Source organism: Megascapheus bottae, chromosome 10, assembly GCF_031878675.1.
Source record: "Megascapheus bottae isolate mThoBot1 chromosome 10, mThoBot2.hap1, whole genome shotgun sequence".
Classification (NCBI taxonomy): domain Eukaryota; kingdom Metazoa; phylum Chordata; class Mammalia; order Rodentia; family Geomyidae; genus Megascapheus; species Megascapheus bottae.
The window spans coordinates 9,975,567-9,991,406 of record NC_143518.1 but is presented as its reverse complement, the minus strand read 5'-3'; the positions used below and the strand labels follow the sequence as shown (position 1 = coordinate 9,991,406).

Below are 15,840 nucleotides of genomic sequence, written 5' to 3'. Positions count from 1 at the left end.
TAAAAAAAAATTTTAAAGAGGAAGTGTTCAGCTCCCTGGTTGGTAAGCAGTGCTGGGTGTTGATTTTACCTTGTGGTTGAGCTTAAGTTGTGCGTTTCCACCAGGAGTGGCTCAGTTAAGACTTCTGGACCTCAGCCAGGGAGCTGATAAAACCTATTTGGGGCCGCTTCTCCTGCGGCCCTGAGGTTCCTCCCTTCGGGTGCCAGACCCGGAACAGAGATAGAGCAGCCTCAGGCCAGTTGGGCTTCTTCTCAGCGGGTCCCAGGCGCGGGTCCCAGCCTGGGCCGCCTGGGGGCCATGGCCTCCTGCGCTCCTGGGGAGCGGCTGCGCGACGAGGCCAGGTGCTCAGTGTGCCTGGATTTCCTGCAGGAGCCGATCAGTGTGGACTGTGGCCACAGCTTCTGCCTCAGGTGCATCTCTGAGTTCTGCGAGAAGTCCGAGTGCTCCCAGGGGGGCGTCTATGCCTGTCCGCAGTGTCGCAGCCCCTTCAAACCCTCGAGTTTCAGGCCCAACCGGCAGCTGGCCAGCCTGGTGGACAGCGTGCGGCAGCTGGGGCTCGGCCTGGGGGCCGGGACCTCCCGGATGCGCCAGTGCCCCCGGCATGGCGAGGACCTCAGCCGCTTCTGCGAGGAGGACCAGGTGGCTCTGTGCTGGGTCTGTGACACCACTCCGGAGCACCGGGGTCACAGCACCCTGCCCCTGCAGGAGGCCGCCAGGGGCTACCAGGTGAGAGATGCTCCTGGGTGCTGTGGGTGCTTCTTGAAGATCCAAGCTTGGGATCTGGGAAAAGGACTTGCTTAGAGACAAAAGCCACCCCACTGGGTCCCCTAAATAACTCCCCACCCCCAGCGTCCCCACCTCCTCCCCTCTCCCACAGCTCACTGGGTCTGGTTGAAAGCTCAGCCCAAAAAGTTCAGATGCTGCTGGGACTTTTGGTTGTTCTCACAACTTGGCTGAAAGCTCTTCCTCCCCCTTTAATTTCACCATTCTTCTTCTTTTTTTTTCTTTTTGTTCAAACCCTGGGTGAGTCCCTTGACTGGAAAAGGTAGAGAGTTATAGGTTACTGTGGTACATTCTCGGTGTAAACTCTTAATAACTTCGTTAGCATTTCCCTTATTATCGTTAAGTAGCTGTACAAAAGAGTTTCAGTTCAACGTGTCAATCTGTGAGTACAGTGCATCCTGGTCTTCATCTCTAACGATTTTTATTATAAACAATACTTTGCTCTATTCTGTTTGTATCGTATTTAGCTCTAGTTTGTATTGCTCCCAAAACAAGCTTTGAAGTTTGGCCATTTCCAAACAGTAGCATCTGACTGGGCGTGGTCTCTGAGTCCCTTTAAAGTGTTGCATGTGAGTCTGTTCCTTGAAGAGGATCTAGGAGAAAATTTGAGATTCAAACATCCTGTAAGAGGAGTTGATCCTTACTGGAATATGGGGTCTGTTTCACAGAATTTCGTACAGTTTCATAAGGTTTCATTGTATAGAATTCTCCACACCAGAGAGCCTCAAAAGCTCATTCATAATCATATTTAAATCTTCAGCCTTGGAAACACCTACTAAAGCAAAAGAGGTGAAAGTCATCTTCAATCTACTGACATACTTAACCAAAGTGATCATATCACACATGAATGGATGGATGGCACATACCAGCTTTCTTAAAATGTTTTTTTTCTTTTTATTTTTAATTGTGAATAGGGGATATTTCATCTCTCCATGTCATCCTATAAACATTTCCCCTGATTTCAACTTTTGGATTCTGTTGTTTTCTTCAGAATTCAGATATTACTTATTCTCTAGCTAGATTTTAATGTTATGATTGTTTAAATCCTGAAAGTACCATAAAGAACATGGCAAAGGTTTTAAGTGTTTTCTATATTTTTCAGATAAGTAACAAACAAATATTATCTCAGCCTCTTAGTCTGTCATTCAGGATGTTCCAAGACCCTAAGTTATGTTTTTATTTCTCTTATCCTAACCAACCACGGGATCCAGCAAAACTCGCCTAATCACTGTTGTACTCAAATTTGGACCCATTTCCTTCCCCTCCCATGTTTGCTCACTATTACTTGAGTCTTAGGGAACTTTTCTCCTTCTACAAGTATTAAAATGTACTATATTCTCTGTGAATATCAAGACAAATGCCATCAACATAGCAAATTTTAGCTTTCTTAAAATGTTTATATTATTTGTTTTAAAATAAAAATTGTTTATTCCATTTTGGGGGGCATTTTTGGAAGTATATTTCCTGGTTTTTCATAACACAGGCACTACATAATTTCTAGCTAGATTTAAACATTAGGTTTCTACCTATTGAAATCCTGAAACTATTATACATAAAATGTCTAATGTTGTTCATGTGTAAGATTATATACTATACTTCTGAAACCAGATGATTGTAAACTGTGCTGATATCTCCACAGTCTGGAGGGCAAGACAGGATAGTGAGTTCAAAACCAGGGCTGGGAGTTTGGTCTAGTGGTAGAGTGCTTGCCTAGCATGCATGGAGACCTGGGTTCGATTCCTCTGTACCACATACATAAATAAAAGCCAGAAGTGGTTCTGTGGCTCATGTGGTAGAACTCTAGCCTTGAGAAAACCCAAGGACAGTGCTCATTCACTGAGCCCAAGCCCAGGACTGGCAAAAAATACTCACAAAAAACCAGCCTGTGCTATATTATAAGACCTACCTAAAATTAATTAAGTAATTAATAAAATATATAAACATAAAACAATGAGCACATAGAATTTTTAATCACTGTGTTGATGCACTGTTATTTTTTCTTAAAATGTATTTTATTTTTGTAGTTTGTAGATAGTCTTGATAAATAAAATATGTATAGCTATTAAAAGTGACCTATCATTCACAAGAAATGGGAATTGTGTTGTATTATTATTTTTATTTCTTTATAAAATCTTCAACATATTAGTTTATTTACTTATTTACATACTTGTTTTATTTGAAATGTTACCCAGGAAGGGTTCTTCTGGGCAAATTAACAATTCTAATGCTTCTCTTATTAAGCACTTTATTTACCATAAGAAATCATATCACAGTGACGTTTCCTGTAAGTAAACATTTTCATTTACAACTACCTAGTTTTATACACTAATTATAAATAATTCTTTAAAATTAACATTTTATAAAAATATATAACTTATATTAAGACTGTTTCTTATTAAATTTTACAGAACACATCATTTATATTCTGTCTTGTTAATATAATTTATATTATATATGTAAAGCATTCATTTTCATAGTTTTACCATGGTGATTACAGTTTTACTACTGTAAATCTCATGACATATGAATATTTGACAAATACATTTTTTATTTGGTATTAGTGATGAATTCTATCACTGTCTGTCTCTCTGCACAAACACACACACACACACACACACAATGTGTGTGTGTGTGTGTGTGTGTGTGTGCCATTCCTGGGACTTGAACTCAGGGTCTGGCTGCTGTACCTAAGCTCTTTTGCTCAAGGATAGCACTCTACAAGATCAGTTACAGCTCCACTTCTGGAGTTTTGGTGGTTTCATTGGACATGTATCATGGAATTTCCTGCCCAGGCTGGCTTTGAACTACAGTCCTCAGATCTCAGCCTCCTAAATATCTAGGATTAGGGGCATGAGCCATTGCTTCTCAGCCTAATATCAAATTTTTACATGTTTTTATCTGCTCTTTCTGCTTTTCCACATCTAGGGGATGTTAGGTCCTGAGCAAGATTACCTGTAGTGATTTTGGCTTATCTTTCCAAACAGGTAAAGCTGGAGATAGCGCTGGAACATGTGAGAAAAGAGATGGAAGAGGCATTGACTCAGGAGGCCAATGTGGGGAAGAAGACTGTCATTTGGAAGGTAAGAGAAATTTGTTGTTTCAGGAAGATTATCTGGCTAGAAGAGCTACATCTCCTAGTTGCTCAATAAACAATATGTCAGTGCCAACCTGGATCACCCTATATTTCCAATTATACTGTTCATTTTTGTAATGTTTATGTGCATTGACATTATCCAGTCCAAACTTAACATGAACACCTTTACTCTCTCAGTCTTATCCAGTCACTGCTGGATCCCTAGGATCTATGATTGTAATTAATAAAAGTAAATTGATTAAATAAATGTAATATAATATGACTATAACACCTAATAGTCATCATCTTCTATATAGGATGATACTAAGAACTTGAAGCCTATTTCCAGTCATCAACCCAAATATTCCTTTTTTTACATCCTCTAGTCTTTTTCTTATCATTTTCTTTTATACATACACATGTTTACATGTTTACATGTGCACACGTGTGCATACACACACACACACACACACACACACACACACACACACACACCTCTGTAGTTCTTAAACTGGAGTGGTTTTTACCACCTTCCCCAGGTGTTTTGCAGTATCTAGAGATCTTGTTGATTGTCATATCTCTGGGAGGATAATGTGTTCTGCCTATTGTGTAGGGTCAGGAATGCTGCTAAATACCCTACCATGTGCAGAACAGGTACACACACCCCCACAACAGAAAATTATCATGTCAAACTTTCAGTAGTGGTAAGACTGTGAAACTGTATATAGACTCTATGTGTACATCATATGCACTGAGATAATAATGAGATCCCTGTTCAAGGTCAAGTGAATCTTCATGATCTTCACTATCAGTAATGTACCTATAGGAGCTACATGTAACAAAGTCAGGTATGATAACTCTTGTAAAAACCTATCTGTGGGGCTGGGAGTTTGGCCTAGTGGTAGAGTGTTTGCCTAGCATGCACGAAGACCCGGGTTCGATTCCTTGGTACCACATACTTAGAAAAAGCCAGAAGTGGTGCTGAGGCTCAAGTGGTAGAATTCTAGCCTTATAAAAATTCAAGGACAGTCCTCAGGCCCTGAGCCTAAGCCCAGGACTGGCAAAAAAAAAAAAAACTATCTCTGCAGTTATCATAATACTAAATAGGATGATATGATGAAGAGATGATGAAATCAGCAAATCCTTTCTCCTAAAATCATTTTTTATGCCCCACATATATCACTACTCTTTTCCAGTAAATTGAGATGCCAGACCTGTTATTCTATAGTATAGACAATGTGAGGAGCAATGCATATAATTTACATGTGCTTTGTCTTTCAGAAATCATTCTGCAAGATCAGAGTTCTGTGACTTTAGTAAAATATCAAGTTTATATGAACTGAGCAATCTAGGAAGTGGTAAAAGATAATAGGAATGAAAAATATGAGGATAACATTGCCTTAAGAGATTTGGAGACAATTGATACCGGATTTTCAAATGTGGTGGTTTTTGACTTTCAATGAAATTCCAAAATGATAAAGACTAAAGTCAGAGCAGATAATTCAAGATGGAGAGATTCTAGGAAAGGTCATTTGCTCTTTTTTCACACTGGCTTCCTATATATTCTTATCTCAAGAGAACAAAATTTGGATATGGTAACCTTGTAGCAACAAATTTCCTTGGGTCTACTCAGAAATTGTAGCAGTGAGATTTGAGAAGAAACCAGGATAGTAAATTAAAGTTAACCATGAAATAAGTGACCGTAGTTACATTGAGTTCTGTCTTGGTTCTGCAATGAACAGTAATGAAGGGCTGGTTTCATGTTATCTAATATAAATATCTTCTTCACATTTGCATACTTGAGTTGGAACTTCTGTTGGTGTCTATACTATGCTAATCATTGTGTTCTGAACTGTAGGCATTATCAACTCCATTTCCTATATTCTTCTTGAATCTTGTATATAAATGCCTCCAAATCTACAGCATTATTGGGAACAGAATCTCACTTTGTCAGACTCTGAGTTTGGCAACTCTGCATGACACATCCCTTGTCAAAAGCCTATAACTTCTGTGTGTTGTTAGAATGCTGATTAGTCCACAGAGCTGCAGGCCTGAGGGGTCTGGGGCCTGGGTCCTCTTTAGCCCACTCTGTGCTGACATGGCCTACCATGTCATGCAGGAGAAAGTGGAATTGCAGAGACAGCGCTTCAGGTTGGAATTTGAGAAGCACCGTGGCTTTCTGGCCCAGGAGGAGCAGCTGCAGCTGAGGCGGCTGGAGGAGGAGGAGCGGGCAACCCTTCAGAGACTGCGGGACTGTAAGAGCCGGCTGGTCCAGCAGAACAAGGCCCTGAAGGAGCTGGCAGAGGAGCTGGAGCAACAGTGCCAGCAGCCAGCCCTTGGTCTGCTGGAGGTGAGCTGGGATCAGGGGTTCAGGCAGAGGTGCAGTGCCCATATTATGAGTGTATGTGTGCACATTGGTGCCCCTTGCTCTCAGACCTGCTAACTTTTAAAGTCCCAGATACTTTTAGCCTATCTATACAAAGAGTTACCATGTTATAGCTCCCAAGGACATTATATGATGGTCTTGTCTTTCTAGGCCAAACTGAGCAGGTACAATCCTGTGGGATTGTAGAGAAGTTTTTTTTTGTTGTTGTTGTTGTTGTTTTTATTTATTTATTTATTTGTTTGTTTCTTTGTTTGCCAGTCCTGGGGCTTGAACTCAGGACCTGGACACTGTCTTTGGGCTCTCGGGGTTAGCACTCTACCACTTGAGCCACAGCACCACTTTTGCCTTTTTATGAGTATGTGGTACCGAGAAATCAAACTCAGACCTTCATTCATGCTAGGCAAGCACTCTATTGTTAGACCACATTCCTGGCCCTTCTCCTATACAATTTTATCTTAAATATTAACAATTTGTATTAATCTTTATAGAAATTTTTATGGTGCACCTCCCATCTGACTGCTAGTAGTAGTTAAAGATCTCACTCAGTTCTGTCCATGGTTCTCTTTTAGGGCGTGAGAGATGCATTGAGCAGGTATGTTTTTCTTTTATACCGACCTGGGTTTGGTAGGGGTAGAATAAATTGTTGTTAACTGTATGGCATCTGCTGGTTCTGTGCTCTTCTAGAAGTACAGCAGTTATTCGTCTAGAACCAGAAACCATACCTATGGAGCTGAAGACATTATGTCGCATTCCTGGAATGAGGGAAATGCTGAGAAAATTCCAAGGTACGTTGCATCTTGGAACCTAGGGTGCTCAATTACCTAAGGCTTGTCTATTACTACAGTTTATTATATACCAATCAGAGGCAGAAGAACAATATAGCAAAAGTGCACCCAAAGTCTGAGAGGCAAAACTCACTAAGGTAGACTTTAGGAGCATTATTATCCTTCTCAGATTGTATGGGCTCCTGTGTGGTATTTTCTCACTCTGACAGAGCTCCACCTTCTGACCTGGTGCTTGTATTTATGGAAAATGGCAAGTTTGTTAAAAACAAGCATGTAAGCACAAAACACGAAACAAGAAGTAATACACCTTTGTGTGTGTGTAAGAGAGAGAGAGAGAGAGAGAGAGAGAGAGAGAGAGAGAGAGAGAGAGAGAGAGAGAGAGAGAGAGAGTGTGTGTGTGTGTTGTTATCAGGACTTGAACATAAGGCCTTGTAATATCTGGCTCAGCTTGCTTTCTATCATTTAGGTCAGCAATTTAGAGGTAAAATTTGGTGAATTTATCTGACTAGGCTGGGAAATCTCATTTTTCCAGGTCTTCACTTCTTGGGTACCTAAGATTATATATGTGAGCCCTTGTTGCCTAGCTAAACAAACCAGTCCCTTCCCCTCCCCCCAATCCCAACACACACACACACACACACACACACACACACACACACACACACACACCAGCACCATAGTCACTAAAATGTATATGTGTTTCTCTCATTAGGCACAGATGAGATCTCCACTGATGTTTCTGGGTGTCTAGTGCAGGTCAGTTCTAACACCATCCACATAAAGGTGGTAGCATATCTCACAGATCAAGTGCCTACCTCATAAGGATATTGCTTCAAATTCAGATGTCAATGACAGGTTGTGGCCTGTATTTCTGACCAGCTAATTATAAATCAGGTGTTTCCTGATTCCATCCTGAGGTCCAATGTTCTAGACAGGCTTACCAAACTCAAAGAAACATTTACTTGAGCTCATTTATTGGAAAGGCTGTAATAGAGACAATAAATGAACAGCCAAGTTAAATAAATGAATATGGTTAACTGTAAAGATCTGATGATAGGAGATTCCACTCTCTCTGGCTGCCATTCTTCCCAAGAAACTTTATGTTTTAATCTATCTAGAAGTCTTCAATTCATTTGGATTTTTAAGGGAGTTTCACTGGGTAGTAATAATTAAGTCATTGGCCTATCAGCTTAATATTTATCAGCTCCTCCTCAGAGGGATAGAGGACTAAAATTTTCAGGTCTAGAATCTCAGAGTATGTTTTCCAGATAAATAATTCTATCGTGAGGTTGTCTGGGGAGATCAGCCACTAGTCATCTGATTTTATAAAGAACACTTACCTCTAGCGTGACCAGGCTACCCCAAGAGTCATATAAAGGATGAAGCACCAAATATTCATTTAAAAATATCATAGTGATGGCTCAGTGTTTTTAAACAAATTCATACTGAAGTAGGCCATGTGACTTTCCTAACATTTACACAGGCTAAAGAGTCACATGACTATCAAACTATAATATATACCTTTCATGTAACATGGGTATCAGAATATTTGCAAATAATTCTAATGAGTATAAGAAACTCTAATGAGTATCCAGAAACTCTGCATGTAAGTTGAACAGTGTTCCTGATGCTGTAGTACATGTCATTCACTGTACCAGAGTAACCACCACTTACAGTCATATATTATCACACTCTTAAGAGGATGAATAATACAGAATATAAAAATGGGATGAATTTAGAATTCTGCCTATCATAGTGTTATAATGTTGAATAATAGATTTCAGATGAATGGGAGTTTATTACATGTTGTCAACAAAGAATTCACATATGGGGATATTCTACCAAAGGAATCTATATGCTCGTGTATTTGATTTCAGATATTGTCAACAGTTGTGCCTGGATTTGGGGGATAAGCAGAGATGATGGTAGACTACACCAGAAAATAAGGAAAGTGTCAGCCAACTGCCAGGTGAAACGCTTGTATGTCTTTGCCTAGTAGTTATCAGAGAGAGAGACAGAGATAGAGAAACCGGGCAATTAGACTGTTTTTTCACCTGGAATTGTAACTCTGTAATAGTACTGAAGCAGTCCTCAGAACTACAAGAAAACGAAGAGCCCTAGGATTTTTCGTAATGCCTTCTGATTTGAGTTACAATTCTTTCACAGTTGATGTAAAGCTGGACCCCTCCACGGCGCATCCCAGCCTCCTCTTGACCGCAGATCTGCGCAGTGTGCAGGATGCAGAGCTATGGAGAGATGTCCCCAGCAATCCCGAGCGATTTGACACCTGGCCCTGTGTTCTGGGCCTGCAGAGTTTCTCCTCCGGGAGACACTATTGGGAAGTGGTGGTAGGAGAAAGAGCGGAGTGGGGATTAGGAGTCTGCCAAGACACAGTGACCAGAAAGGGGGAAAGCACACCTTCCCCAGAGCATGGCGTCTGGGCCGTATGGCTGCTGAAAGGGAGCGAGTACATGGTGCTGGCCTCCCCATCCGTGCCTCTTATCCAACCAGAGCGGCCTCGCTGCGTGGGCATCTTCCTGGACTACGAAGCCGGGGAAATCTCATTTTACAACGTCTCAGATGGATCTCACATCTACACCTTCAACCAAGTGTTCTCTGGAGTTCTCCGGCCTTATTTTTTCATCTGTGACATGGCTCCTCTCTTCTTGCGGCCTATGACAGCAGGAGAGGCTGGAGATTTGGCAGCCAGGGATCTTCTTGACCTTGATGCTTCTGTCAGAGATGAGAGGCCCTGAAGGTGCATTCTTAAGACACATTGCTTCTCTGACAAAGACCTTGGAGTGGAGCACAGGTTATGAAGACTGAACAAATGGCACATTGGGACAGTACTTTGTGCATTACTGTGGTGGAGGTTATCCAGTGAGGATAAAAGAGAAGATAAACACTTGCATAAGCAGGAATTGAGTATAATAATTTTGGAAATGGAGCAGGCTCATCAAACTGTTTCTAGACGCCTACATATCTGTTTATATGGGTTACATTTTACATTACTCCCTGTATATTGAATGCTTTCTCTTTATCTACTCTTTTCCATGTCGTTTCACCCTTCACGTTCTATATATTAAGATTTAGAAATGACAAATCTCTTTTCTGAAATCGGATATCCCTATGTAATCCAGGGGTACTTAAACTTAATATTCTCCTGCCTTAATCTTAATGCTGGAATTATGGAAATTCTTCAATTGGTTTAAAACAGTCTGATATTGTTCCAGATATGATCTAGGATTCTGAAACTTTTCCTTCTCCTATTTCTTACTTGATATTGTTTCTTCTTTCTCTCTTGTTCTCTCTTTGCTCTTTACCTCTTATTATTAAGCCTTATATTTCTTCCTAAATTAACATACATTATTTTATATTACTTTTTGTCACTTATGTCTCCTATCATCATATTGATTTTTGTCCTATCCTCATTCTGTAACTACTTTTATTTTGTATTCATTTATATTTTTGTCATTCCTGGGGCTTGAACTCAAGGTGTGGGCACTGTCCTTGACCTTTGTCAAGACTTGGGCTCTACCACTTGAGCCACAGCACCACTTCTTGCTTTTTCATTTTTTTTGCCAGTCCTGGGCTTGGGCTCAGGGCCTGAGCACTGTCTTTGGACTTTCTCAAGGCTAGAACTCTACCACTTGAGCCTCAGCACCACTTCCGGCTTTTCCTATATATGTGGTATCAAGGAATCAACCTGGGTCTTCATGCCTGCTAGGCAAGCACTTTAACCACTAGGCCAAACTCCAGGCCCTTGCTTTTTCATTTTTGTGGTACTATAACAAGGAATTGAACCCAGGGCTTCTTGCATACTAGGAAAACACTCTACCATTCGGCTATAATCTTGGACCCTGGAACTATTTTTTGAGAGTTATGAAATGCACTACTGTGAATCCAATATCCCTAATTCCTCAAATTTTCCTCTTCCTGTTATGTAACCCATAGTCTGTTTTCCATGGTCCTCATCCTTTCCCCTTAATTTTATCATCACATTGTATATTTTAGCATTGTTTAGTCCATCATCAAACCATGCCAAGTCTTTCTTCATCCTTTGCATTCTAGTCTTACAAATCTTCATGCATGGCATCTTCTGCTAGGACCTATTGTCTTCTACGTTGTAATTCCCAAAAGGTTTTCACAATTTCCTCTGGATGTCTAGAAAATTTGAAATCCTTACCTATTTCCAGACCTTCCTTATCCTTTTTTCTAAATATGAGCTTTTTATACAAAACACTGGCTTCAACATGGATATAGAAAACTCAGTATGTCTAAACCCAAACCCTCCCAGTCACTTTAGTGCAAAAATAGAAAGGCTTCCTCATTTGTGTAAATGGCAACACTTTTCAATTTGCTGCTTTAGTGCATGATTTCAAGTTCCTCTTTCTAGACTTTGTCATTCTGCATCCACCTCTCACTAACAGTAGGCCTGAGGCTCTGCCATCTGAAGGTGCTCAGAGTGAGGTCAACTCAAACCACTGTGCTACTGTGGTGGCAATCTGATTTCCAAACTCCAGATTGCTGCATTTGAGGGTTTCCTCCCAGTTCCTGGCCCAGTCTGCCCTTCTCACATTCATTCCCAATACCACAGCTGGATTTGGGCATCTGTGCACCAAACAATGCTATCACTGCAGTGGTTTGCAATGAATTCTTCATAGGGCCCTGGAGGAAGGGAACTCCAGTCCTCTCCCTAATTCTGTCCTCATCTCCAGCTTCTCTTTTCAGTAAGCCCAAATGCCCTAGCCTGAAATATGAGTTTATACCAAATAATTTACCTCTCATTACCAGTTTATTCCTGTAGCTGGGATTTGTTCTTGAAATTTATTCTTTACTGATGCCCATGATTCCTTTTTTTTCCTCCTCTAAATTTCCAAACAGCCTGCTTCTTGATGAGAATATTCAGTGCTACTCTCCCAAGGCTCACTCAGGGCTCCCCTTGCTGGTCTCTCTTCAGCCTTATAGAAGCTTGCTTTCCCTTACAGGGTGTGTACAGTGTTCTCTTATTTATTAAGTGTTTATTTAATTATTTGTTAATTTATTTGCCTTTAAGTGATAGGATATCACTATCATGAGGGGAGAGATATGTATCTATTGACAAGTACTCTGAGTATTTCAAATATTGATTTGTATGTGGTGAATGCATATTGTAGAATGAACAAATAATTAAATATCAAAAAAGCAGAATTAATGATGGAATCCAAATGTTTTACCAAATATAGTATATTATAGTTACATTATTGTTTGTAATTAGACAATAAATGTCTAAGAATATGTAATGCCAAGTGCTAAAGGAAAAGAACAACAGCAAAAATGCACAGGAAGCAAATATATAAAGATCACGGATAAAAGTGAAATTATCACTTGTACAGTCAGAGTTTCACTGAGCCTTCTGGAGAAATGATTCCCTGTGTCAACACAAGGACACTTTATAATTCTACATTGTCTCATACAAGTCAACATTAAATTAAGATGGAAAGGAATGCAGAGAGTTTTCTCTGAGCACATATGGAATATACCTTTCTTACAAAGCAGACCCATTCTTGGTTTATGTGTCTATCTTCATCTGAACTTATGGAACATTCAATAATTAAGGTGTCTGAGATCTGATGTCCTTCCCATCACTTCCCTACCACTTTACACTATTTTCTTTTTTTTTTGCCAGTCCTGGCCTTGAGCTCAGGGCCTGAGCACTGTCCTTGGACTTTCTCAAGGCTAGAGCTCTGCCACTTGAGCCTCAGCACCACTTACGGCTTTTTTTTTTATCTATGTGGTACCGAGGAATCGAACCCAGGTTTTTGTGCATGCTAGGCAAGCACTCAACCACTAGGCTTTACACTATTTTCTTATGTATTGGAGTTTTTCTAGCCCAGATAATTGTTACTTCTTTTTTATTTTCTTTCACATATCATTAGTACTGTTCTAGCAACTTCCAACTATTTTTTTCTATTTTTGAGAGGGTGGGGGAGTGTAAGGCGTCTTGAATTTGGGGCCTGGGCACTATCTCTAAGTTCTTTTTTGTCCAGGATAGTGATCTATTACTTTGAGACATAGCACCAAATACAGTTTTCCAGGAGTTAGAAATAAGAATCTTATGGACTTTGCTGCACAGGGAAATTGTGAATTGAGATCCTCAGCTTCCAGTTTCATCAGTAGCTATGATTACAAGCATGAACCATCTACACCCAAATCCAAGTTTTTTTTAACCACTGATAAGAATTAAAATGTTGGGCCAGGAGCATGGCCTAATGGTAGAGTGCTCGACAAGCATGCACAAAGCCACGGGCTCTACTACCTTGAACCACATACACGGAAAAAATGTGGGAATTGGTGCTGCTGCTCAAGTGGCAGAGTGCCAGCCTTGAGCAAAATGTCTCCAAGGTCAGTGCCCAGGACCTGAGTTCAAGCCCCAGGACTGGCAAAAAAAATGTCAAGCCTACAATTTAAATTCTAGTTTTCCTAAGCTGTAGATCTATGGAAATATGACTATATTTCAAAAAACTGGATGAGTTTCTTTCCCCAATCTATTCTATTTTGACAACTTCTTCTCCACCTCATACTTTTTGAAAACTACAGTTTGCTCCTGAGATTGACTTAAAAGTGATCAGAAGAAATAAGTTACATCTTCTTATAATAGTTTTTTTAAAATATGTGTACCAAGAAATTGCGATCCATTTTGTTATAAGATAGGGTCCAGATCTCCTCCAACAAATGTCCTTACTTACTCTAATTTGTCTCTTTTGTGGTGCCAGTAATTTACAAAAGAGCCTTTGGGATGTGGTATTAGCATGCAAATGAATATGTAGCTCATGTGATGCTGTGATCCTCCACTTTCAAAAAGTGGAGACTAAGGATGTCCCAAAATGCTGGCAGTTTAAATTATTTGGTTTCAAAATATATTTAGAGATATGTTAATATTCTTTGCACATGTAGACTTTCATTTTTCTCTTTTTACTCCTTTGACTTCTTCCTTTTATTCCATATTTGCATGATCAGCTTTAGTTAACATACATGCAAACTCATGTAATTGTTAGCTTTTAGTATCTGTGTGTGCACATTAAAAACATCTTGGAAGACTTTTGTAAGATAAACAAGGTAGGTTTAGTTACTATCATGTTAGATGAGGAACTATGGAACTGGGAATATGGCAGGATTTCTCTCTTCATTGGAATGAAGAGAAGTGGCACATTTACATAATCTTCTTTCTTCCTTTCTGTATATGACATTTTATCTCACATGATTCTCAGTTTCCTTTCTACCAGATCTGCTACCAGGACAAGGGAAATCACATGAGGAATGGGTGGTGCAGAGTTGAGTCATCTTTTCTCACATATCATTCTCTCAGCTCTCTAGTCTGTTCTCTTGTGCTTGGGGAAGTTTCCCCACAAAAATCTGTCTTGTTTCCTCCCTTGAATTGAAAGTATGCCATCCTCAGGAGGGTTTTAATATGTGTAAAACAAGCAGAGCTTATTGGAAGGAGAACTTGGGTACTTCATGGGATTCTGATCTTGCAAACTAGTGTTTGAGAGGAATAAGATGGCCTAATGCTGAATGACTGAGGAAGGGGATCATTCACACCAAATATGCCAACTAACATAAGTTACAGCTATGTGCTGTTTTGCATGATATGCATAAGAGAGTCAGTCCTTAATATGTGACCTCGGAACCAAGAGTTCATGGGAGAATGAAGAATAGTAAAGAAAATTATTAAGACTTGAGTCTTAACAAGGGTCACTATAGGCTAATATTGCTAATCGTATACTATAATTTGTAAAGTCCCATCCTATGGAGCAACGCACTCTATTTCTGGCAGGTGTCAGTATTGCTTAGCCTTTTGCCCAGAGTAGTCATTTGGTCCAACATCCTTATGAGCACTAACTTCATTAGTTTCTGTGTTTCCTTTCTTTTTAGCAATTTTCCACCACCCATACTCTTCACTTTGTACCTTGACTATACATTCTCACTGGCTCATTCCAGCAAGTACAATAATATGAGATATAGAACTCAGAAAAGCCCTATCTATTTAAATGTGAAAATGGAACACATAAGGATGAAATACAGGCTATGGCATGCAAAATTAGAAGTCATATCAGGTCACAACCAAAAGCAGGCAGTATACGATAGCAATGTATTAAGGAAAACCTAAACAGAGTGGGAATTGAGTAAACCCAGTCTGAGGCACAGGACTGAGGCTGTTTGAAATTACAGAATCATAGAACACAAAGAAGTCTCACAGCTGGTGTGTAAGCACCAGTATCCGAGATAAGTTTGCTCAGTTGTCTATGTTGGCAAAGGAAAAGTGTTTTTCTTCCCTGTCTAGGTTCTTAGTTGGGATTTGAATGAAATTGATGTAAAAGCAAATCAAATGAGGGAAAAAGTCACTTTAACTTCTTTCATATGCAGGGGAATCTTACAATTGTATGTGAATAAAATCACCAGCTACAGAAAAAGGGACGTGTGGATGGGATATAGGGGAGAAGGGCAACGAGATGGAGAGGTAAGGAATGCCAAATGTATGAAGTCATCTTGTTAGGCAAAGTCACACCCAGCTGTCATAAACAACCTAAAAGCAGAAAAAAAAAAAGCTAGGCATCTTCGCTTCCATTTTGTGTTTGTCATTGTTCTAAGCAGTTTCCTGGCAGTCAGTCATCTTGCAATCACTTTGGATTTCAAGAAAGACAGGACTAATCACTAATACAAAGTAACCTTAAAAATTCAGGACAGATCACCACCCAATAAGTATAATGCTTAATAATGGCCAGGCTACATGATGGAGCCTAAGAAATCATCTCATAGGAATCAGACATAAC

The 15,840-nt window shown here is 40.0% G+C and overlaps 1 protein-coding gene across 1 annotated transcript; it reads left to right on the top strand.

The window, feature by feature from the left end:
• Positions 1–297: 297 nt before the first annotated feature.
• On the top strand, positions 298–9,783 carry Trim58 (tripartite motif containing 58). Its single transcript, XM_090339739.1, has 6 exons — positions 298–726; positions 3,768–3,863; positions 5,976–6,206; positions 6,812–6,834; positions 6,927–7,027; positions 9,194–9,783. Exons 1-6 carry the CDS (start codon positions 298–300, stop codon positions 9,781–9,783), a joined length of 1,470 nt encoding a protein of 489 aa, XP_090195865.1.
• The last annotated feature ends 6,057 nt before the right edge of the window (positions 9,784–15,840 follow it).

Excerpts from the sequence above, each read along its gene's own strand:
- Trim58 (XM_090339739.1), top strand. The coding sequence starts at position 298 with ATGGCCTCCTGCGCTCCTGGGGAGCGGCTGCGCGACGAGGCCAGGTGC. Across the intron at positions 6,835-6,926 it reads GTGAGAGATGCATTGAGCAG|AAGTACAGCAGTTATTCGTC; the intron begins GTATGTTTTTCT and ends GTGCTCTTCTAG. Across the intron at positions 7,028-9,193 it reads AATGCTGAGAAAATTCCAAG|TTGATGTAAAGCTGGACCCC; the intron begins GTACGTTGCATC and ends ATTCTTTCACAG.